The sequence below is a fragment of the Cnephaeus nilssonii genome, assembly GCF_951640355.1.
Source record: "Cnephaeus nilssonii genome assembly, chromosome: 13".
Taxonomy (NCBI): Eukaryota; Metazoa; Chordata; class Mammalia; order Chiroptera; family Vespertilionidae; genus Cnephaeus; species Cnephaeus nilssonii.
The window spans coordinates 34,950,096-34,972,824 of NC_137084.1; the positions used below are offsets into that span (position 1 = coordinate 34,950,096).

At 57.0% G+C, this 22,729-nt stretch overlaps 1 protein-coding gene across 10 annotated transcripts in view; it reads right to left on the reverse strand.

Moving 5' to 3' along the window:
- MICAL2 (microtubule associated monooxygenase, calponin and LIM domain containing 2) overlaps positions 1 to 22,729 on the reverse strand; it is a 221,487-nt gene that overhangs the window by 61,682 nt on the left and 137,076 nt on the right. For 4 of the 10 annotated variants that reach the window (XM_079787227.1, XM_079787228.1, XM_079787223.1 and 1 more), the window contains exons 18-23: positions 19,136 to 19,243; positions 17,878 to 18,064; positions 16,504 to 16,592; positions 14,814 to 14,916; positions 3,631 to 3,817; positions 1,991 to 2,178 (exon numbers count right to left, since the gene is read on the reverse strand). In XM_079787227.1, the coding sequence (XP_079643353.1) occupies positions 1,991 to 2,178; positions 3,631 to 3,817; positions 14,814 to 14,916; positions 16,504 to 16,592; positions 17,878 to 18,064; positions 19,136 to 19,243 (862 nt within the window). Of the gene's footprint in view, positions 1 to 1,990; positions 2,179 to 3,630; positions 3,818 to 10,977; positions 14,917 to 16,503; positions 16,593 to 17,877; positions 18,065 to 19,135; positions 19,244 to 22,729 lie in introns of those variants that run through there. The other 6 variants (XM_079787224.1, XM_079787229.1, XM_079787226.1 and 3 more) reach the window with 4 other exon arrangements.

The following is a 22,729-nucleotide window of genomic DNA, read 5'->3' on the forward strand; positions in this document are numbered from 1 at the left end:
AAACAGAATGCTTTGGCCACACTACCTCGTTCTCTCAACCACTCCCCAGGGAGAATCGCTCTTGCTGAGCCGAGCCGTCACCTGCCAGCCAGGGAGGCGGAGTGAAACAGCCTCAGGAAAACTGTGGCTGCCTGTTTTGCAGAGCCATTGCTCAAGACATGATCTAATGCCTCTCTCGGTATCATCTATTTGACATGAGCTGGGAAATTTCTAAAGAGTGAAGCATTAGAGAAAGTGGTACCTGCTCTGAGACCCGCTGCTCCTGTAAACCAATATATTTTTCCCCCTCATGAACAATGAGAATGAAAATTATCTATTTCCTTTTTAACTCAGGCAGCCAGGAAATTCAGAATCAAATTTATGATTCCATGAGAGCAACTGTTTAGGACCATGATCTTCCTCTCTGGGGTCTCGACCCCCTCATCTGGTTTTGTTAACCTTGATCTTGAGGCTTTAACTCTCATGTATATAAACGGACTATTTTGTGTTATGTCTTTCTGGTAAGTTGGCTAAAATCCCCTGGTAACTGAGGAGAGAGGAAAAATGGAGGGAAAGAGGGAAAGGCAAGCAGGCTTCGTATATTTTTTTTAAGGGAGAGGGAAATTCTTGTAGTTCCCGTGTTCGTGTAACTTTTTTCTTAATATATTTCTTTATTGATTTCAGAGAGGAAGGGAGAGGGAGAGAGAGATAGAATCATCAATGATGAGAGAGAATCATTGATCGGCTGCCTCCTGCATGCCCCCTACTGGGGATCGAGCCTGCAACCCGGGCATGTGCCCTTGGCCAAAATTGAACCCGGGACTTTTCAGTCCGCAGGCCAATGCTCTATCCACTGAGCCAAACCAGCTAGGGCAGGCTTTGTATTTATTGATGAGGAGGCTGGAGCCCAGGGAGACACAGGGGCCGACCTAGGCCAGGCAGTACCCAGACAGAGGCAGGCTGCACCCAGCTGGGCAGAGCACAGCACTTGTTGCTCAGCAGGGGCTAAGCCTCTCTGGACAGCACCACAAAGGGTACTTAGCAAATGTGTCCCTTTTAGAAACAAGCTCACATGGGAGGGTAACCTCAGAGTTTACAGGATTGTGGCCTCGGCCTCGGTCTTTCTGATCCACCACTTTCACGGTGGTTCCTGGGAAACCATGCCCCTATAGGAGAATATTTCTAGGTTCCGGTGCCAATTTCGCGCGCAGCCACCAGAGGGCAGTGCAGGGCAAATAGAGCTCCCGTTCCCCCAGGGCCGCCAAGGCCATTGGTCCCGCGGGTGGCAAGTTTCTATTCGCCTGTTCTTTCCACCCAGAGGACCCCCTTTGCTGTTGGCGGAATCAGACCACTCATTCCAGGCCACCTTTATTGCAACACGCTGGGCTTCTAAGGACAACTTCTTCTTAGGGTGCAGAGGCACCCAGCATGGGGCTGCACTGCTCACTAGCTGGGAGACCTCAGGAGGCAGTCAGGCCATTTGCTCACCTGTACACTGGGAAACCCCCTGCCTTCCAGGCACTCAGTGAATGTGCCTCTATTCTTGTGTAGGTTGTTTTGCTGCATGCCACAAGCCCCAGCCTGGCCCTGGCCCTGTGCTGCCCCCAAGTAGCCGCAGGGAGGCTGTGCTACCTGGGACTGCATGGGGTCCAACAGCAGCGGAGCCCGCCTCTCTTCCTTGGGGGGGCCCCGAGGAGATGCAAAGGAGGCAGAAGGAGACTACTCCAGGCAAGAGGGCCCTGGGCCTCCTATCTCTGCCTGCCTGTGACACAGACAGCTGGGCCCCTGCACCTTCCTATGTGAGATTCCCCTGACGAAGGAGGTGGGCCTGGGTCACCCGCACGTGCACCCCAGCCCCCTAAAGTCCCAGCCCCACTGCCTCTGAGCCTGAGGGTCGTATCTCCTGTCTCAGGGTCCTCCACAGGTAAAACTGGCCATGGGGCTCTCTGTTCCTTCCCCCTGTCCCGGGACCCAGCAAGCCTGTCCCCGGGCAGGCAGGCTCTCTGCTCACCATGCAGAGCTCTGGGCTCCTCGGGGCCCTGTGCAGAGGCCGCCCTGCTCAGGGGCTCCCTCAGGGAGCTGTGGCGGCTGAGGGGCTCCAGCGGGGGTGGGGGGTCCGGCTGCTGGGGTCTCTCCTCACAGGGCTCCGTGCTGGAGGCCTCGCTGCTGCCGCTGCTGCAGTTCAACTCCGCATCAGAGCTGGGGGAGGGGAGAGAGAGCGGGTGATCGGGGAGCCCTGCCAGTCACCCCCAAACCCACACCGCGCCCTGCCCACCATTGCCTCCAGCAGACCATGGGTTCTAGGGTGTGTGTGTGGGGGGATGGTTAGTTCCCTCTGTACCCAGCTCCAGCCTCAGACTTTGTTATGGGCCGAACTGTGCTCCCCAAAATTCATACTAAGTCCTAACCCCTAGCACCGAACATGACTGCATTTAGAGGTAGGGTCTTTACAAAGGTAAGTAAGTTAAAATGAGGCCATCAGGATGGGTCTTAATTCCATGGGACTGGTGTTCTTTACAAGAGGAGGACATTAGGACCCAGACAGGTGTAGTAGGACAATGTCCCCAGAACCGGATCATCATCCGCATATGAACTAAGGAGAGGAGCCTGGATCCTTCCCACACCCTTGGGAGGAGCCAACCCTGCCAACACCTGGACCTCGGACCCCCAGCCTCTGGAACGGAGAGAGTAAGTCTCGGTCATTTGAGCTACCCAGGCTGTGCTGCTTCATGGCAGCCTTAGCCATGAACACAGGCACAGGTGTGGGTCCGAGCAGGAGGAGAAGCCCAGCCAACGTGCAGTGAAGTCCTAGCGTGGACGATGGTCCCCGCACCCTCACGCATCCTGGGCATGCTGCTAAGCTCTCTGGGCAAAATGAGCTCGTCCTAAACCTTCAGACTCGAACTATCGCTTGCTCCCCTGGGAATGGGTGGGGGATGGGAAGGACTACCTGGGGTGGGGAGTGGCAGTATCGAACCTGGGTCTTACATGACCAGCAGGAAGTCAAGTGGCAGAGGAGCGGAAGCAGGTGTCTGCAGATGGAGGACAGCCCAGGCAGGTCCCAGGGTGAGAAAGTGCAACCCCTTGGGCAGTGACACGTTAGTCAATAGATATATTTACTGTCTATATAGACACCCAATGTGCTTCTTCTCATTAGCTCATTGCCCCTCGTCCATCTGCGGGCTCTGGTAGACTGTCTATCCACCAGACTGCACAAGCCCACCGGTCACGGCCTCCCAGTCCTGTTCACCAGTTAGCCCAGAGGTGGGCATGTGACGTGGGTGGTGCCCACTGGAGGCCTGCCTAGCCAGGAGGCCCACCCCTGGAGATGGCCTCTCGGTGGATGCTGTAATCCAATGCGCAGAGCAGCTCTTGAAGTCCCTGGCTCCAACCTCGCCTTCTCCATCAGATGAACCAACGTAGTTGCCTTTGTCACTTAAGCTAGTTTGAGCTGCTCTACGTAATTTACACATTAATTCTTTGATCTGACAACTCCCTACGAGACAGGTGCTATGATTGTCCCCATTTTACAGATGAAAACATGCAGGCACAGAGAGGTCATCCTGCACGTAAACAGAGAGGAGACCAGCTTCTGAATGCTGTCCCTCTCCCGACCCATCCTGCCCTCATCCTGCAGCGGCCTGAGCATACCTGCTGTCGTCGTCGCTGGTGACCAGGACACGCACAGCCAGCACGTCCTGCCCAGCCACACCCTCCCCGGGGCTGATCCTCACGGAGGTCCACTCGGAGGGCGGGGGAGAGGTGGCTTCGCCTTCCACATCACCGGGCTCTGGCTGCGGGACACTCTTGGGCTTCTTGGGGGAGGTTGGCTCATCTGCTGAGAGAAGAGGGTCTAGAGAGACAGAGGCATGGACAGCCCTGCAGGCACCTGCCCCCCCTGCAGAGGCTGGGCAGGCTGCTGGCAGGGCTAATGCATCCCTGGTTCTTCCCTCCCTCCCTGTAACAGAGCTGTGCTTTGTCCTGACCTTGCAGTGTGTCTCACTGGAGTAGGTGGGTGGGTCTCCCTGCTCAGTTGACCAGGAGGCTTGCTTTGACCACTGGAAATTAGTAGATGCAATGTGACTGGTGGCTTTAAATAGCCTTGTTTTTTAAATACTGCCTGCTTACACTCTCAATCCTGCTCGTTTGCCATAAGAAGAGCTTGTTCCAGATAGCCATTTCCCCTTACGCCTTGGTCCCCAATTGCGGGCACACGACACAGACCAGGAGCCAGCCTGTGGCCTGGAGCCTGGACATTTCCATGAGAGCCCAAGCCACCCCTAGACCTGCAGCCTGAAGCAGAGCCACACAGCCAGCCCCCAGACCCACCCAGCCAGCCCCCAGACCCACCCAGCCAGCCCCCAGGCCCACAGGCAAGAGAAAGAGATGCTACAAGGCACTGGGAGCGTGGAGGCTTGTTACGCAGAATTCCTGCAGCAGAGACCTGACGCTGTGCCTGGCTTACATCTGAGCGCAGGCACGTGTGCCTGTGAGAGTCAGGCCCATGATGGAGAGTTGGAGATCAAGCAGCCATGGTCTCTGCCTTCAGGGCTCTCTTTCTGTTTCACAGGGGAGACAGGCATGTTCACCACGCTCCATGCTCACGTTATCAGTAGACCATCTACGCGTGAAGCCGTGACAAGGCGGGAGGGCAGGCAAGCCTGGCTTCGCTGCAGTGAAGCTTTGTGTGGAAGGCACCCTTTTCACGAGGCTGGGGGCTGGGTGGGGCTCGGCACACACAGAGGGAGAGAGGGGCGCTGCAGGGGCGGACTTCTGTGAGCAGAGCCTTGTGGGAAGCACTGCCTTCTCAGGGGACAGACCGAGAGTCCGTGTGGCTGGAGGGCAGGATGCCAGAGAAGCCAGTGGGGAACAACGGCAGTGCCATCAACCAAAGCAGGCCTAGAATGGCAGGGCGAGAGCCAGTGACTCCCAGGGCAGCGACGGCAGAACCGGGAGACGGGACTGACCGGGTCGGGTTTGCATCAGAGAAAGAGGCGAAGGTGGGCTGCAGACCCATGAGGGGGAGAGAGACCAGTGAGGGGACCACCAGGCCGAGAACGTGCAGCCGAGGAAGAGGAGAGCGAGGGGTGGAGGGCAGCCTGGGGGGATGGGCGGCGGCAGGCAGAGGCACCCTGGGCCAGGCTGCGGAGGCACTGGACCCCTGGCCCCAGCCAACCCTGCGTGGAGCAGCCCAGGCATCGGCTCCTCTCCTTCCTCCTCCCAGGGAGCTTTGACTTTGCCAGCGGGGCTGAAGGTCAAACAGGGTGAGGGCTCACAGTGGCTTCCTGGGTTCTGGACAGATGGGGACACGGACAGCCTCTCTCACAGCAGAGCCCAGAGGTCAGTGGAGGGCGGGGGTGGGCGCTGGGAGGCGGAGACTGTAGACAGGAAGCTGGTGCCTCCTCCGAGCACCGCCTTCCCCAGGCAAAAGGCCCCAAAGGGGACATGTCCATCCCCTCCTCCTGACCCTCCCCCAGCCTGGTCCCCAGTGGGTCTCTGGGGTTCAGTGCCTCTCCTCAAGCCTTACGTCCAGACCCCTCTCTTCAGCCCTGGGGCCCTGTCCACACGCACACCAGGAGTGTGGGTTCCAGGGCACTGGTGCTGGGACGGAGGTCACCTATGGGCAATGACACGGCAACGCGAGTCATCACCCAGTGCCCACGTGCCTGTTAATGTTCTACGTCCGTCACCCCCACATCCTGGCAACTGGAAAGGACAGGACTGTCACCTCCATCGCATGAGTGGAAGAACGCCGAGTCCAGAGAGTAACTGAGCCAGGACCACTGCTGGGACACGGAGCAGCCCCAGGTGAGGGGCCAGGGACTGGGGTCTGCTCCCCTGGGCCGCCTGCCCCAGGCCTGGCTGCTCTTTGTCTCAGTCACAGGGAGAACACAGGACTTCTGTAGGGCTGGGGCTGCCAGGGAGGAGGCAGGTGGGGTGGGGGCTGAGAACAACCCAGCAGCTCCCGGGCCAGCTGCCCTGGGCCTCCCCGAGGGAAGCAGGTCTGCTCAGAGCCGAGCGCCTCAGTCTCCGCTCAGTGCTCTGGCCAGACACCCGCTCCTGGTGAGAGAGAGACTGCAGAGGCAGAGCCGGGCGGTGTCCCGGGGAACGTCTGTCTGCGCACATCACCCCAGCCGGGTCCCGGGGCCCTTTCCTGGCCAGGCCCCAGCTGCAGAGTCAGGGTGAGGGCCCTTGTCCCGGTTCTGCTGGTGAAACTGTTCCTGCTTCTACCCAACTCCAGGACCCTGCCACTCTTCCCCGGAGCCCAGGGGGGCATGTTCTCCTGTGTATTGTTATTATTCCCATTTTACAGATTAGGAAACAAGCTCAATGCCCCTTAGAAGGCAAAATAGAAGCAAAATCAAGGCCCCCTTCTCCCAACCAATCAAAGACTCTGCGGAGGTGGCAGACAGGCAATGTCACGATTACCTCCAGGCTCTTCGCCCCGAGCTGTGAACCAGCGCCAACAAGACCTCCCGCTGCAGGTGCCCAGTCTGAGGTCCAGGCCGGAGGCAGGCCTGCCATTCCTTTATTAACCCTACAAATATTCACCGGGGGCCCACTATGTGCCAGGCACTGTGCCACCTGTCGGGGTTCTGAGTGGCCCAAAGAAACAAAAATCCCAGCCCTTAAGGAGCTTACGTTCTAGCAAGAGGGAAACATAAACAAACAATACACATGATCAATAAGTGAATTACACAATAGGTCGGAGGTGATCAAGCTACAGAAAAGCTGCCTCGTCAGGAAAGGCGGGTCAGGAGAGCCGAGGGTGCGGGGAGCCGTGTTAAATGTAGCTTTCACTGGGAGGGAGATATGGGAACAAAGATTTGACTGAAGGGCAGGATCAGCCACATGGATGCTGGGGAAAGGCATTCCTGGCAGAGGGGACAGTACAGAGGCTCTAAGACAGAGAGGAGCCCAGTGTGGCTGGGACACCGTGTGAGAGAGCAGGAGCAGAGCAGGTCCGAGTTACAGGGGCCAGACCATATCGAGCGGAGGCCACCACAAAACTAAAGCCAAACACATTCCTGCTGGCAGGTGGCGGGAGAGATGGGGCTCTGGGGCTGAGGCTGGGTGTCTGAAGGGAGGTTGGGAGATCAGAAAACTAGAGAAAAGCAGATGCTGTCTCCAGGGTGTGTTGAGACCTCTATTTAGTCCCCGCACCTGATGCCTCGTCGGGTTCTCCGAGCCCCTGCTGATCTACAACACCTGCAGAAAGCCGCCCTCGGGACATCGCCTGCTGCACAAAACCAGGGAAATGCTATCTGGAACTCAGCATGACAGGTTGTGCTGCCCTGCCCGCCCTATCAGGCTGCTCACCGCCGCGACCTTCACAAAACCCCATGCCACTGAGCCAGCACCAAGGGCTGAAGTCAAAGTCCAGGCTGTTCCCGTGTGCCAGGGCTGCCCTGGAGCGGCACCTGGCAGCTGGCCGGGGCCCACGGGACACTCTGTTCCCTTACAGTTGAAGATCCAGCTCTAGTTCACCTCCCTGGCATCAGCGAACTTTGTCAAAATCCGCACCAGCCTGGAGGTAGCCAGGAGGAGGGAGCGTTTACGAGATGCTGCACATGAAGTGCTTGGCCCCGAGCCTGGCAGCGAGGGAACGCTGTCAATCACAGCTGGCCCCGGGCGGGAAGAGAAGCAGCTGCTTCCTTTCCTTATGTCAGGGATTCAAGGAAAAGCTGGACACGTGAATGAGTTCACAGAAGTCTAGAACAGCTCCCCCGCTCTGCATGGCCCGCTTGCGCTGCCTACTATGCTGGTTGCAGGAAGTCTGTTTCTTTGGCTGGGTTATTCCTTTAGGACCAGTCCCCTGGGGTAGGGTTCCTGGGCCAAGAGGTCAGAGCCCGTTTAGGGATCTTAATAATTGTTGCCATATTGCTTTCCAGAAAAGACTGTCCCATGGATTTGTACTCCATACTAGTTACTAAGTTCATGCATTTTTTCTCTCACAATCTATTTTACTTTTTTCTTTACCAATTCAGTGGGCACAGCATAATTTGTTCACATTCCTTTTAAATGCTTACTTCTTCTTTCTAGCATTTGCTTTTTAATCTGCTTGTGAGTGGTCTCTGCATGGCCTTTGACCATTTATCATGGGGTTTTTAATCAGCAAATATTAACACGTTAAGTGCCATGTCAATCACCGGTGACTGACACTATACTTTCCGTCCGGAAGACAAAACAGGCTGGGCGCTTAACGTGTTAACTGATCAGTGAAGACTGTGCCAGGTGCCTGGTTTGCGTGAACTTTGTTAAGTGCCGTAGCAATGTGCTTCTCTGTCATCACATCTAACTCAGAATGCTTTCTCCTTCTGACTGCCTATTAAAGATTTTCATTTTTATTGTTATACTAGAGGCCTGGTGCACAAAATTCGTGCGGGGTGGGGGCGGGCCCTCAGCCCGGCCTGTACCCTCTCCAATCTGGGACCCCTCGGAGGATGTCTGAATGCTGGTTTAGGCCCCCTGTGGGATCGGGCCTAAACCAGCATTCAGACATCCCTCTCACAATCCAGGACCACTGGCTCCTAACCGATCACCTGCCTGCCTGCCTGATTGTCCCAACCACTCTGCCTGCCTGCCTGATCACCCTTAACTGCCCTCCCCTGCCAGCCTGATCGCCCCTAACTGATCTCCCCTGCCAGCCTGATCACCCCTAACCACCTCTGCCTTGGCCCCCGCCACTGTGGCTTTGTCTGGAAGGATATCAGGAAGGATGTCCGGTCTAATTAGTATATTACCCTTTTATTAGTATAGACTAGAGGCCTGGTGCATGAAAATTTGAGCACTTGGTGGGGGGGTCCCTCAGCCTGGCCTTCACCCTCTTGCAGTCCAGGACCCCTCAGGGGGTATCCATCTGTCAGCTTAGGCCTGCTCCCTAGGGGAACAGGTCTAAGCTGGCAGTCAGACATCCCTCTGGCAGCCCAGGAGCCCTTGGGGGATGTCCGACTAATGGCTTGGGCCTGTTCCCCATTAGTTGGACATCCTTAGTGCTGCTGCGGAGGCTGGAGAGGCTCCCACCACCTCCGCTGTGCTGGCCAGCCATGAGCTGGCTTCTGGCTGAGCAGCGCTCCCCCTGTGGAAGCGCACTAACCCCCAGAGGGCAGCTCCTGTGTTAAGTGTCTGCCCCCTGGTGGCCAGTGTGCATCATATTGACCTGTCGTTCCTGGTGGTTCCCCTGTTAGGGACAATTTGCATATTACTTTTTTATTATATAGGATGTTGAGTTTTAAAAGTGGATATTGTCAGATTTGTGTCATGTTTTTTCCTACGTAATTTTTTCTGTCTATGGTTTTAAAGCTTAGAAAGTTACAACCCTAAGATTGAATCAATACTCAAGTCTATTTAATTCTATTATTTTACATATTTTGATGTCAAGTCTTTAATGTTTCAGGAAGAACGAATACTCTACTAAACACCTATGTAAAGTATAATATGCAAAACAAAAACTCCCCCAAACAAAAACACTCCTTAAATAGGCATGGGAGAGCCCACCTGAACGGAGTGAAGTGAACTTCTTCACCGGAGAGCTCCTCATAGGCCTGAGCGTGCTAATCAACCTGTGGGTCTCTAAGGTGAGGGAGGACTGGCATGACCAACATAAAACATTTTTCAAACTTGGTGCCTGTGGAACCCTTTATTCACACAGCACCTCTTGGGGCTAGTATTCCAGTGCCACCTTTTGGAAAACGTTGCTTTAACCCAACGTCAAATAAAAAACAAAAACAAAGGCAAACTCTGTGCTCCACGAGAGTGAGGACCTCTGTCTGTTCATCCCCTGCTGTATTCCCAGCACGCCGAAGGTGCTCGGTGTCAGTGGAGTAAACATGCGAGTGCAGGCACAAATGAACCCAACAAATCAAGTCCAGCACACAGTCCTGAGACACACACATTCCAAGGTGCGGGCAGAGGCAGGGGCTGTGTGGCTCACTGCCACATTGCTGGACCCAGCCTATGTAGGCCTAGACAAATCCTCGAACAGAGACATGACTAAGGAATGAGTTACTTGCCCAACCCAGCTCCTGATTTCAGCCCCCAACACCTTTCTTTCGTGGGAAGGGCAGAGGATCTCACCTGGGTAAGAGGATCTCACCTCGGTCACGACCCCAAGCAGCTCTGGAGGCAGCTTCAGGCATCTGCCGCTGGGCTAGAGGCCCCGGGCCCCAGAAATGCCCCTTGGGAGGCACGCGGGCCCGGGGATTCACAGATGAGTTTCACGCCAGTGTCAGAAGCTCAGCTGCCCGCAGCCTGGCACCGGCAGGCCTCCCACCCTGGGGAGGCTGGGGACCAGGCGTCTGAAGGCAGGTGGGACTCGAAACCCTTCCTTGAAGGACAGCCTAGCGTCGGACCAGCGCCTGTTGGGGTGCTGTCCTCAGAGTGGCCCCCTGAGCGGAACTGGCAGCCTGAGACACTCAGTCATTGAGCCTTGGGGGCAGGACAGGTGTCTTAGGATCACAGATGGCCCTTCGTCGGGATGAGCACACCTGCCATGCTCACCGCCATTCTTAAACCAGCATCTGCGCCTTCCTTCTGACCCTTCGCCCATCACGGAGCGGAATCAGCACAAAACTGCCGAGAGCGGCCTCTGTTACCCAGGAACCCACACGGGCACACAGGTCCTGAGTAAAGCGCTCCGTCAGGTCTGAGGCTCGGGGGTCTGGGGAAGTGGGTGCCCGCAGCTGCTAAGCCAGTCTGTTCCCAAGGGCTGCGGTGACACTGACCCTCACCAGCTACGTCCGGCATCCAGAGCAGAAAAGTGCCATGAGCTTTCAAGAAGGAGATCCCAAAGCCGGGCCCAGGAGCATGGGTGACCTTTTCCAAATATTACCCCCGGGTAATATTTACGTTCAGAGTGCCCAGCGCAGCCCCAGAGCGTCCCACGGCACCACAGGTGCAAGTCCCCACCAGCAGTTTAGGGGAGACCGACCCCCTAAATGAATGCCTGTGTTCCAGGTCTGAGCAGCTTCCATGGCAAAGAAGAGAGGAAACAAGGAGCTTTATAAAGAACCATATTTATTTTCATTTACAGCATCATATACCATAAATAAAGCTAAACATTGTTCGCTGTGTGCAAAATACAGGGTTCGGTGTGGCACTGGAAATGACCGCGGAGGGTCACAAACATGCGCTGGGGGGGGGGGGGGCGGGGGGAGGCTAGCTGACGAGGGGGCTGGGAGGGGAGGGCAGTCTTTGGTTGACACTCTATAAAGGGAGGGAGACTCTGCAAGAGAAGATAAGAGAGAGCAATGACTTCGCACCGGCTGGGATCTGCACGGGTGCAGTGAGGAATGCAGCATGCAGGGCAGGGCAGCCAGGCCCGGGGTCAGCGTGTCGGGGCCGCGTGCAGGACAGACGCCGCATGCAGCCTGGGACCTGAGGCCTGGCCTACGGTTCCTGGCACTTGGACTGTCCTGCTGCTCCAGGTAACGAGTCAGCAGAGAGAGCAGCTTTGAGCGGGCCTGGGGGGCACGGAACCTGGCCGCTGCAGGCCTGGGGCTGGACCGAGTCCTTTCTCAAGGCCATCCCTGGCCTGGGACACGATGGCTCTCGGGGCAGCTTCTGCCTCCTCTGCGGCTTTGTGAGCCACGAGAGGTAAGGAGAGAGCCACGGCAAAACTTAGCGTCTGTGGGGCAGGCTGCAGCAGGGAAGGGGCGTGCTAGGAAAACTGCGACGTGTGGCCACAGTGCAGAGCGTGGATGGAGGTGGTGAGGAAGCTGGGCACACTGCTCTAATCCCTCCCAAAAGAGTTGCCTCTGGTTTTGATCAATGGTATCAATGATCTCCATATCAGAACCAGTTTAAGCTGGTATGCACGAGCTTTTTCAGAGGCTCCTAGACAGAGGTGTTCTTTTCACAGGTGACAGAGCCCCCCCCCCCCCCCCCCCCCCTACGGCACTGTCTCCCCGTCAGAGCTAACCCTCCCAGGAAGGTAAGCGGCTTGGCTCTGTCAGTGCAACCGGCAAAGCATGCGCGCAAGCCACAGAGGGGCAGCGGCAGGCGGGCATGCACCTGGCGGGGCCGGGCTGCCGGCTCCCAGGTCAGTGGGATCGGAAACAGCTTTGGCGCTGAACACCACCCTGCGCTGTGCGCCCCCCATGCCACCCGAGGAGTCGTTAGTACGCAAGACACTTGCAGTGAGCACAACCAGGACCGCGGCGGGAGGACGGTGCGGAAAGCGGCGTAGGGGTTAGTCAGTCCCACTCTCTGAAAATCCGCAAGGAAACCAGTCACCTCAGAGCAGAAGTGTGTCAGCCAAGAAGTGGGTGCAGCACTGGAAGGCTGAAAGGAACTGACGGCCACAGTGCAAGGTTGGAAAGAGAGAGACAGAAACGAGAATTTAGTTTTGGGGGGGAGGGGAAAGGAAAACGACCGACAACAAGAGGAGGCGCGGGAATGGGAAACAAGGCAATCGTTTAAAACGGGGACACTTCCCCACACGCTCGCGGCTCGCTCCGGACAGGGGAACCTTCCTGGTGGTGCGCAGCCCGTCCCTGCAGCAGGGGGCACGTGTGTTTGCATCTGCACCCCCGGCCTCCATGTCCTCTCGGCCCCGGTTTTACTCCAGTGTCTCACAGTCGCTCTCAAACCCATTGTGGAGGCTTAGAGCCCATCCCCCCAGCCCCCCGGCCCGGGATCCACTGTGTGTTTGGTGCTGCCCACCAGGAAGGTTCAAAGTCGCAGAACATACAGACTGACAGGCACACCCTGTCTCACCAGAGGAACTCAAACATGTCCCTTTAGGGCCACCCGTGACCTTCTCAGCGATTCTAACTGCGGCTCCTGGAGCCTGCACAGGGCTCCTCAGCCTGCCCGGGATGTTCACACCGGGACCCGGAGAGCCTACTTTCCGGAATCAAACATACAGTGACTCGAGGGCTCCTCCCGCCACGCTGAACGTGACAATCCCAGCACAACGTTGGGGAAACACAATGCAAGTCATCGGACTGAGAACAGGCCCCACAAGGACTGAGGTGTCGGTCCCCACGGGCGTGGCCACAGCCATCCCCCGTTTTACCCGAGGACGTCAGGGAAGTGTTTGTAGAAATGCCTTCCCCCTTCTCACCCTTAGAAACGTGCCATCTCCAAGTCCTCCGGAGCTCCGGCTCCAAACCCTCACCAGGCTCCATCCCTATGTGGTCTAGAGGAGATCTCTAGGGTGACAAGTGCGTGGAGATGTGTTTGGCTCAGCAACCCTAGCTACACTGAGCAGGGCAGGGGCCTTTTTCTGTCAGCCTCTCCGTGGTTCCACCAGACCCAGCAGCTGTGCATGTCCAGGCAGAGTGGAGCGGGGCAGCTTGGGCCTCCTCCGGACGCCCAGAGGGAAGAATGCAGGTAGGCCAGTGCTTGGTTTTGCCCCTAATAGGACATATTTCTTTGCATCAGTCAATAAACAGCTTCCACTCCCAGCCTTCCCTGCCAATCAAGACACAGGGGACCCTCCCTCTGGAGGCCTTATGCATTCCTTTCCTAGGACAGTGTGAAAAATAAATGGTTTCGGACTGCTTTGACCAAATATGCACATGCCCGGGTTGCCGGCTCGAGGGGCTGAGCAGCCAGCATGTCTGCAAGCAGTGCTCACTGGGTAGGCCACGCTTCCCAGAAATATTACCCTGAGGTGCAAACAGATGCCCTCAGTCCCAAAGGACGGGACAGGAGAGGGCAGATTCTCCCCTCAGCCTGACCATGAAGGACCCTGAGGGGCCTTGGCTCAGACGGCAGCCTGGGCTGGGGACCTGATAGGGAGCCCCAGGGGTCGGGGCTCTGGGTCCAGGCCACCTGCTGACACAGCCCCTTCAGCAGCGGTGTCCGCTCGATGGGGCTCTGCAGGGTCAGGTGCCGATGGGCTTCGCTGCAGTGCTCGGTCGTGGGAAGGGAAGATGCTTGTTTGTAGCAATCTGCGCTAAACCCCAGGGTTCTCTATCATTTGGCTGTAATTTGGGGTGGGAGGTGGGGGAAACTTTAAGCTACTATTTTACATCAAAACAAGGGAGCAAAATAGTCTCAGAGGAAGGACATGTAACAGCCAGCTACACACTGCCATGTGCTTTGTACGCTTAATTCTACTTGGTTCTCCTACTCTTCTCTTCTAAAATGAGTATGCTTCCATGTTGCAAAAAAAATTGCCTCCCCCCCGCCTTGACAAGTGGCATCTGGGTACATAAATCGAGAGGCCCTGGTCAGGAGATGGCACACTCACTTTTGCTGACATAAAGCCCAAACCTGTAACGTGGCAGGCAGTGACGATTACTACAACTGACGGGTGTGGAAGGGGTCTGTCATACCAGTTATAAACTTCTAACCCGTGTTTCGAAACCTCAACACGCATTGTAAAAAAAAAATGCTTGTTCTTGGATTATTAAAAGTTAAATATTGAAATGTAAACCTAGAAATACAGCTCGCTTTGGTATAAAAGAAATGCAGATCTGTAAAAAACATCCTTCATGTTGCGCTGGCCCCAGCACCCTGACAAGGCCGGCGCGGGCGGCCAGCTCTTTGGCTTTTGCAAACACGTGGCCATCTACCCTGGAAACGGGAAGGCCCTCGGGGTAGCGCCCATCAATAGAGCTTGCCGGGGAAGTGCCCGAGTACCCAGTCGCGGATGCTCTCGAGGGACTCCTCGGACTCCCGGTACATGGAAGCCAGGACCTCGGAGAGCACCCACAGGAGGGGCAGCCCGAGGCTCAGGAGCTCGTAGGTGAAGCAGTAGTTGTAAGCATTGTCCCTGAAATGCAGGCCGAGGGCACGCAGGAGTCCCCGAATCCAGTTAAGCAGGCTCCGGGGCAGCCTGAGAGGCCAGCTGAGCGCCTTCCTAAAGGAGGAAGTGGTGGTACCTGGGGGGCTGCCTGTTGGGGGGCCCAGGGCAGCGGCTGCACAAGAGCTTTCCGTGGGAGGTTCTTGCAGAGGGGCTTCGTGCTCCGGCCACATTCCCTCCTCCTGAGAAGGATCAAAGGGAGGCAGTGAGTTCATGATTCTCACACAGGACCCCTCTGGCAAAGAGGACCAAGAGAGCCAATAAAAATAGAACTTGAGCGTTGACCTATGAACCAGGAGGTCACGGTTGGATTCCCCGCCAAGGGTACATGCCTGGGTAGCAGGCTCGATCTCTCGTGTGGGGCGTGCAGGAGGCAGCCGATCAATGATTCTCTCTCATTGATGTTTCTATCTCTCTCTCTCCCCTCCCTTCCTCTCTGAAATCAATAAAAATATATTTTAAAAAATTTGAGCTTACTATAGCAACAAAGTCTAACCTATTCCAGTGCTCTCTTCTCTATGAGACAAGCAGTTATATAGACTTAGACACTTAGACAGTGTAATATATCTATATCTATAATAGAACTTGGCAGAACCAGCCTCAAATAATCTCATGCCCATGCACTGTCAAAGGGGGGCTGACCATGGGCACATCTTTCCTGGGGGACAAATTGATCACGGGGCTCACAATCCTTTACAACACACATTTCTCCAATCACATTTCTAATGATCTGTCCTAAGTGAATAATTTGAAATATGGATAAGTATGCACGTACAAAGATGTTCACTATAAAAATATTTATAAGGTAAAGAGATTAAACAACATGAACATTCAACAATATGAGAGTCATTAAATAAATTATTGACCATGTTTCATAGGCACCCAATTCTATGCTCTTAAAGGAGTTGTAATGTCATGGGAAACTGTTCCTGATACAGTGTTAGCGAGCAAAGAAAGATAAAACTGTAGCCGTAGGATTCTGACCAGTTACAATCCATGCACAGAGGAAGAAGCCTGGAAGAAAACGCTTGTCACAAAATCACGGTTTTCTCAGGACAGAGTGGCAATGGGCGCTTTAACTTTCCTTCTTTATGTATCTAATTTACTTATCCATTTTTTCTACATTGAGCCTAGATTAACGTGTGATGGGAAGAAAGCTGTCAGTGGTGGCTCTGGGCCGGTGGTGGTATGACTCAAGCCACGGAGGTATTTGCTAAGAGCTGCCAGAGGGGGCACTATAACAAGCCTGTCGCTCATCACGTTGCTGACATCCAAGGGCCTAGAGAAAGGACTTGGAAACCTCAGCAAAGGTTGGCCCCATACTAGGCAACCCTACAAACAGCGCCCTGTGGTCCTGGCGGGGAGGTGCGGGGTGGGGGGGGGGGGGGCGTGGAGAGGACAGGGCCCGGTGACCATGGGGAGACAACTGGTAAGTTTCGCATGGCTGAGCAGATAGCTCCATCCCTGGCACACGGGAAAGCTCTCTGGGCTTCTCCTGAGAGGCCAGCACAGCCACGCACCTGGGAGTTGGCACGGGGGGGGGGGGGGGCGGGGGGGGTCCCAGGGGGCGGGGGAGGAGGACAGAGGGAACACCTCAGAGGTCTTCTGAACGGACTGAGGCAAAGGGACCATCACAGCAGGGCGGAGAGCCCTCCTCCTCATCTACGCGCCTCAGTCCATCTAGGGCCGGAGATGTTGGCCTAGCGTGGAGGAACCCTTGAAAACCCCCTCCTCCCCAGAGCCCTTCCCTGTTCCAAGGCAAAACGTACCTCTCTCTGTTGCTTCAGATCTGCCCGTCTCTTCCGTTGCTGACTATTGGTTTTACAGTGAATGAAATGGGGCTTGCAGAAAAACTTGCCTGTAAAAAGAAACGCGCACACACAGGGTTTTTTTTGTGTGTGTTTTCTCCCCTGGAAGCCAGAGCCACAGGAGACCTGAGCCAAGTGCCCGCCACTGTCCAGGTCAGACAACGCCAGTCACGGGAACAAACCCCGGCAGCTTCCTCTCGGGAAGGGGCTTCTGTCTCCGGTCTTAAAGTGGCACTGATTCAAGGCCCAGGACCCTTTGCTGCCTCAGAGGGACGGGGCTGAACCCCTCAGCGAATCCCCAAACCAAACGAAGGCCAAGCCTCTTCCCAGGACCAGTTGTGAGGCAGCAAAAGGGACAGCAACACTACTTCTAGCTCCTCCTCCTTCTCTTCTGGGACCCGGGGGTGGGGAAGGCTGGGAACAGACGGCGGCGGAGATGGGGAGGAAAAGCCCGGGTGAGACACACACCGGCCCCCGGCCGCTGCCCAGGGACCTGGGGCGCTTTCCAGAAAAGCCTTCTTTGCTCACTGTTACATCAGTGGCAACAGCGATGGGGATAATGGTAATGATAATGAATGCTTTTGTAGGACTCACAGTATAGCAGGCACTATTCTAAATGCTCCCCGAGGATGAACTCACCCACCCTTACAACAACCTCATGCGCTAGGTACTACTAGTATCCTGATTTTACAGACGAGGAAACTGAGGGACCAGGAGGTCAGGGAACGGGCCCAAGGTGACAGGGCTAGTAAGTGCCACAGTCTAGATTTGAACCTGGTGCTTGCGTTTGAGGGTCTGAAGTCATGAGCACGGTGCTATGCTGCCTCTCATCCTATCTCACAGTGCAAATATCCAAGGCAGAAAATTAGAAAATGACCCCTCGTCCCAATGAGTGCAATTCCTTCATCCGTGACCTCTGATCAGCTCCTCGTCAGAACGGATGCTACTATGGTGGTTATTTTTCGAATGCCCACGTTACAAATACCACTCCCATCCATATGCTGCCATCTATTGAACCCTTATTACACAAGCGGTGTGATGCTGAGCACGCGTCTCCACCACCCAGGGGAGATGGAAGGCGGTGAAACCGAAGGAGAAAACGTACACAGAGCTGGCGGCACTCGGCAGGTGCCCTCAGGGCCAGCACCCACCAGGTGAGGGCGCTGCCTCTCCCCCGGAGCCCCTGCCCCCTGCAGGTGGCCTCTCTGTCCAGAGGGCCCCCAGGCTCCCTGAACAGCTTTCCCCATGACTCTGAGCTCCCTGGGAGTTGCTGGGCGTCCCAGAGCCTCCAGAGGGACAGGAGCCCACAGTGCTGTCCCGGGGGAAGGCGCTCACCTTCCTCGCCGTCGAAGGCGTAGGCGGCCAGGCGCAGGGTGGTGGCGCAGACGCTGCAGCGGAAACACTCTCGGTGGAAGAAGTGGCCCTCGGCGCTCAGCCGCTCCATCACGTACACGCGCTTCTTGCAGAAGTAACAGGTGTCGCTGCCGCCCAGGTTCAGGGGAAAGGCCTTTCGTGTTGTTTCCTGGGGAGCACAGGGCATCAGAGAGAAGAGCAGGGTGTTAGGAGCTTTGGAAGGCGAGGCCCCACCTGTTAGACATTCCAGCCTGATCGTGGGGACCGCGTGGCTCCTGTCTGCTGCTCACGTCACTGCAGACGCTGCAGCAAAGAGAGTGGGAAGAAACGCGCCCCACAGAGCCCCCAAAACTGCAGGGGTTGCTGTTCATTGTATTCCAGGCTGGCCGGCCACAGGCAGGCCCGGGAGAGGGGGCCTGTCCCCCAGCCCGGCTGCCCAGGTTTCGGGAGGGGGGTGATGTCTCCTGGTCTAGGTGTGGGCATTTTTCACAGATATGCCTGCCCAGTGACACCCTCTCCAGCTGCCTGCCCCAGGGGTAAGCATTGTCGGGAGTAGAGTGAGGTCATTGAAAGAATGTTTTCTACATCCTCTGTCCCCTGCAGCGACTTCAGTCAGGCAGGGAAAGTTGTGGCATCAAAACTGTTCAAGGAAAAAAAAAAAAAAAAACTGTTCAAGAGAACTGCAGAAAAGGGAAAGGCTGTGCCCCACAGCCCACCAGGCTCCAGTCAGACTCCTAAAGGCAAGGGGGTGGGGAGGGGAGCGCAGGGGTGCCCCTGGGCGATTCTAGGGAATGTGCCGAAAGGAAGCAAAAGGGATTGTCAGCTCAGATCTCTGGGGATGGCAGCGAGTGGCCAAGGTCTGAGAAAGGAAGAATTAAAGAAAAGGGATGTTTTTCCACCACTGAATTCTCAACCTAACGCAAAGGGCTCCTTGGGCACTCAACACTGACAGAAAGGGATGCCCGGCCGCGTGGAGGCCTCGCCGGGCCTTTCGCTGAGCGCCCCGGCAGCAGCGAAGGTGCTCGGCCTTGGGGAACGACCCCCAAGGTGGCCGGGGTGGTTTGTCTTCAAGGATGTGCAGCCTCCCTCCCTCTCTGCTCTGACCCGGCCATTCCCAGCCCCGCTGTCCACGAGAAGGGGCACCTTGGAGAGGGCCAGGCCCTCCTCTCTGGGTCCTGGGTGCCCTCCCCGGGAGGCCAGGGCCGGAGTCTGCGGGGGAAGCTGGGGGGTGCATTCTTACCAGGTCTGGAGAGGTGGCCTGGGCCTTAGGTCTGTGATCATTCATGTACAGATTGACCAGGACTTCGGCTGCAGCCCCTATTCCGCTGGACACTCTCCCTACCGTCAGCTACCCGAGAGCAGAGGGAGAGGAGACAGAGACAAGGCAAGGCCGGTTAGCACCGAGAAGGGAAGCAGGAACGGGCTGGATGTGGGAGAGGCCTCCACACCCGCATGCAAACAGCACCCGGCAGACCCAGCCCGGAGCGGGCAGCAGGCTCTCTGCCGATGGAGCGAAGGACAGAACGGAACCCCGGGACCCTCGGGGAGCCTGGTGACTCGGAGAACTGCACCCACTGGGGATGCGGGGCCTTTAGGAGTCACTACTCAGCGCACAGACGGGGTGACGGAATCCAGAGAGAGGAAGGATCTATCCAAGGCCACTTAGCAAATAAACGTCCGATTCAGGACGCTGCTCCTGTCGCCTGCCTCCCACCCCCACCCGGGTTCCTCCCCACGCCTGTCTCATCGGCGGCTGGGACGACTCGGGCTGCTTGGCCTGATTTCCACCAAAAGGCATGTTTGCACCTGAGTCACCGGAGCCACCAAAAGCCTGTGAGGCACAGAAGCTGAGCAAGGGAGGCCAAGGCCCAGGAACTGAGACCTCACAGACAGACAGACAGCAGGACCGCAGCCACCCTCCTCCTGAAACCCTCCCCCTTGGAGGGCTGTGGGCTGCTGCTCAGTGCGCGTGGAGCCCCCACCGACCTGGAGGAAGGTTAGGGCCCCGCATCACCACGGCTGAGCTCAGTTTTCAAGTTGAATCACATGCGGAGAAGCGTGCCTGCCTCATGGATCTGTGGTAAGAACTGAGAGACATGGGCAAAGTGCCTGGTGCTTAGCAGGGGCTGGGCCAGTATGAACTTGACGCCTCCCTCCCTTCTTCCTCTGACTCCGGAGGCAGGCGGCAGCCAGCCCTGCAGCTCCAAGTCCCAGGGAGCGATGGCTGTGCCTGGTCAGAGCCCCTCCAGGCCAGGACCACAGGCCACCCTGCCAGCCAACGCAGGGGCTGGCCTGGGAGTGGCGCCGGCTCACGGGGCAGGAGGAGGGCTCAGGATGAGGAGCCTCACTGCGGGCTCCGGGCAGCACGCCCAGAGGCCCCGGGCCCAGGGCTGGGCAAGGCCGGCCAGAGTAGGGGAGGCAGCCGCTCCACACGGGCCCCGAGGATCACTGCCCGATGGGTGGTGAGTGCCACCTGTGGGCTCCTGTGGGCAGGATGGCCCCTGGCTGCCTGCGAGTGCGTGGATCACCCCAGTGTGTGGAGGAGCCGGGAAGGGTGGGAGCTGACAGCACAAGCAGACAGGCACACTCATCCACACACCCAGCACATGCAGCTGGACCCCTCTCCCCACCAGCTCGGAAAGGCCGCCCAGAACGCCGTAGTGTCCTCTGCAGGGTGGCGAACGTGCGCAGTAAGAGATTCCTGACCCCGTGACCCTGCAGGGAGGGGGCTCCAGACCCTCCCCAGCCTCCCAATCCAGCTTCTGGCAGATGTGGCCAGAGAGAGCTGCGATTTAGGCTGAAGGCCCTCAGGCACAGGCAGATGGCCATTGGGGGAGCACAGAGCAGGGACCTGTGTGTGGGTGATGGACACCCTCAATCTACATCCAGACTGCTCTAGGGAGGCTGCATCTAACCCCAGAACAGTAGCCTCAAATTCACAGCGGGAAGTTTGGGGAGCAGCAAAAACACAGGGCAGCAGGCTCCCCCGGCTCCCCACCCCCTGGCAGCGATGCCCACGCTCAGAACCTGAGACCCACTCTCGGGTTCCAGCCAAAGCACAGGCGCTGCCGAACCGGCCAGGAGAGGGACACTCACCCTCCTTCTCACCAAGGGAACCCCAACCTAACAGCAAACATAACAGCAACGTTGGGCCCCTCGCTCCAGACCATGTTTGTGGTTGGGGGGGGGGGGTTGTGGAGAATGTGGCTGCGGTGAATGGCCCCTCGACTTTACAACGCCTGCCCCTCTCAGGAGCAGCAGCTGCCAGGCCGTTACTGCCCCCTCCCCGCTGGCCCGGCCTGGGAGGGATTAGGATTCTGCTTTCAAGCACACACTCTACAATTGTCACAAATGCCAAGATCCTTGGCTCCTGCTTTCCAGAAACGCTCAGGTGCACTGGCTGAGGACAACAGGCTACTGTTCGCCTGATGCTCCATCCCCTGCCAGGCCCCCACCACGGGCCCCTCCGATAGGGGCTGCAGAACATGAAGAACTTTCTGGTTTTATATCAGAATAAAGAGGGAAGGCCAGATCTGCCTCCCTGTCCATCCACACTGCCCTGGCGTGGCCATCTCCACTGGCCCAGCGTGGGGACCGGCTCCGTGTGCTTCTCTAGAACGGCACCATGGTGAGGCCGGGATGCCCACGTGCAGCCATTGCCTCCCGAGTCAGCAGAGACTGAGACTGTGCTTTCTGGGGCTTTGCTACAAGTCCCTAATGAGGCCTTATTAACCACTTAGCTAATAAGCACTTTGTATCGCTGAGCTTCCGTGTAATCCTGACTTAGGGAGCAATTAAGGAAGCACACAGAGGGCTGTGCGGTTGCTGGGGGTGTCGCCCAAACACATCTGTGCAGCCGTGAGCCTGCTCAGTGGTTCTAACAGCACAGGGCACTGTCCAGTCCCCTGGCCAGGGGATGCCAGGGTGAAGACCAGACCTGACCAGGAAGGCCCCTTCCTCCCGGTAGCATTCACTTCCCACTCGGTGACAGCGGCTGTGCCTCCTGTGGCACTGAGCTCCCAAGAGCACTAGGCATCTGCCAAGTTAGTGAGCCCAAAGCATCACCGTCAGTGCAGCTTCACAGGTCCGTGTTCTGGGACTTTTCTCCTCCGCAGACGGCCCTCACAGGGCTCTGCATGCTAAGAACAACGGGGCTCACCAAGGATGAGCGGCTGGCTTTTCTCAGCCCAGATTCTAAGGGGATGTAATTACTGCTGCCAGCTCCATCGCTAGAGGCTGCAGACGATGGCTAGATCTCCACAAGGAGACATTCCTAAAGCAATCCCATTACTCCCGGCTCGGAATAGGATGGGCCCTGCCTGGCTGTTGGAGCCTTTCTCACCCTGCTCCAAGCCAGCCTATCTCCCCTCTGGTTTGCATTCCCTGACATCACGACCCTGTCTTAGTCACCTCTACCCCCTGGCACAGAGCAGATGCGCTGAATGAAGGAGGAAGCAGGCTCCTGGGCCCTTTTGTCTCCAAACAATGGTAATGCACACCCCCCTCCCCTCCCTTGGACCTGGAACTCAGCCAAGAATACCAGGTGTCCAGGCTGTGCTTCTCCGCAGAGCTGGGCCACCTGTGGCCACCGGGCCTGCTGTGAGCCTCACAAAGCCCACACGGGTCAGGCTGGGTGAGAGGGAAGCTCCCAGGGCCTCGGAGGGGGGCTGGGGAGCCAAGAGAGGGGGAGGTTTCCACAGTCAGGGCCCGAGGACCCCTCCTGGGCCTGCTGGGCAAGGATGATCCTCACTGAGGAGTCCCTGTCTGGGAAGCAGCAGGGAACAGGCTGGTGGGCCCGAGTCCTCAGCCACATGCCAGCGGAGGGGAGGGCACG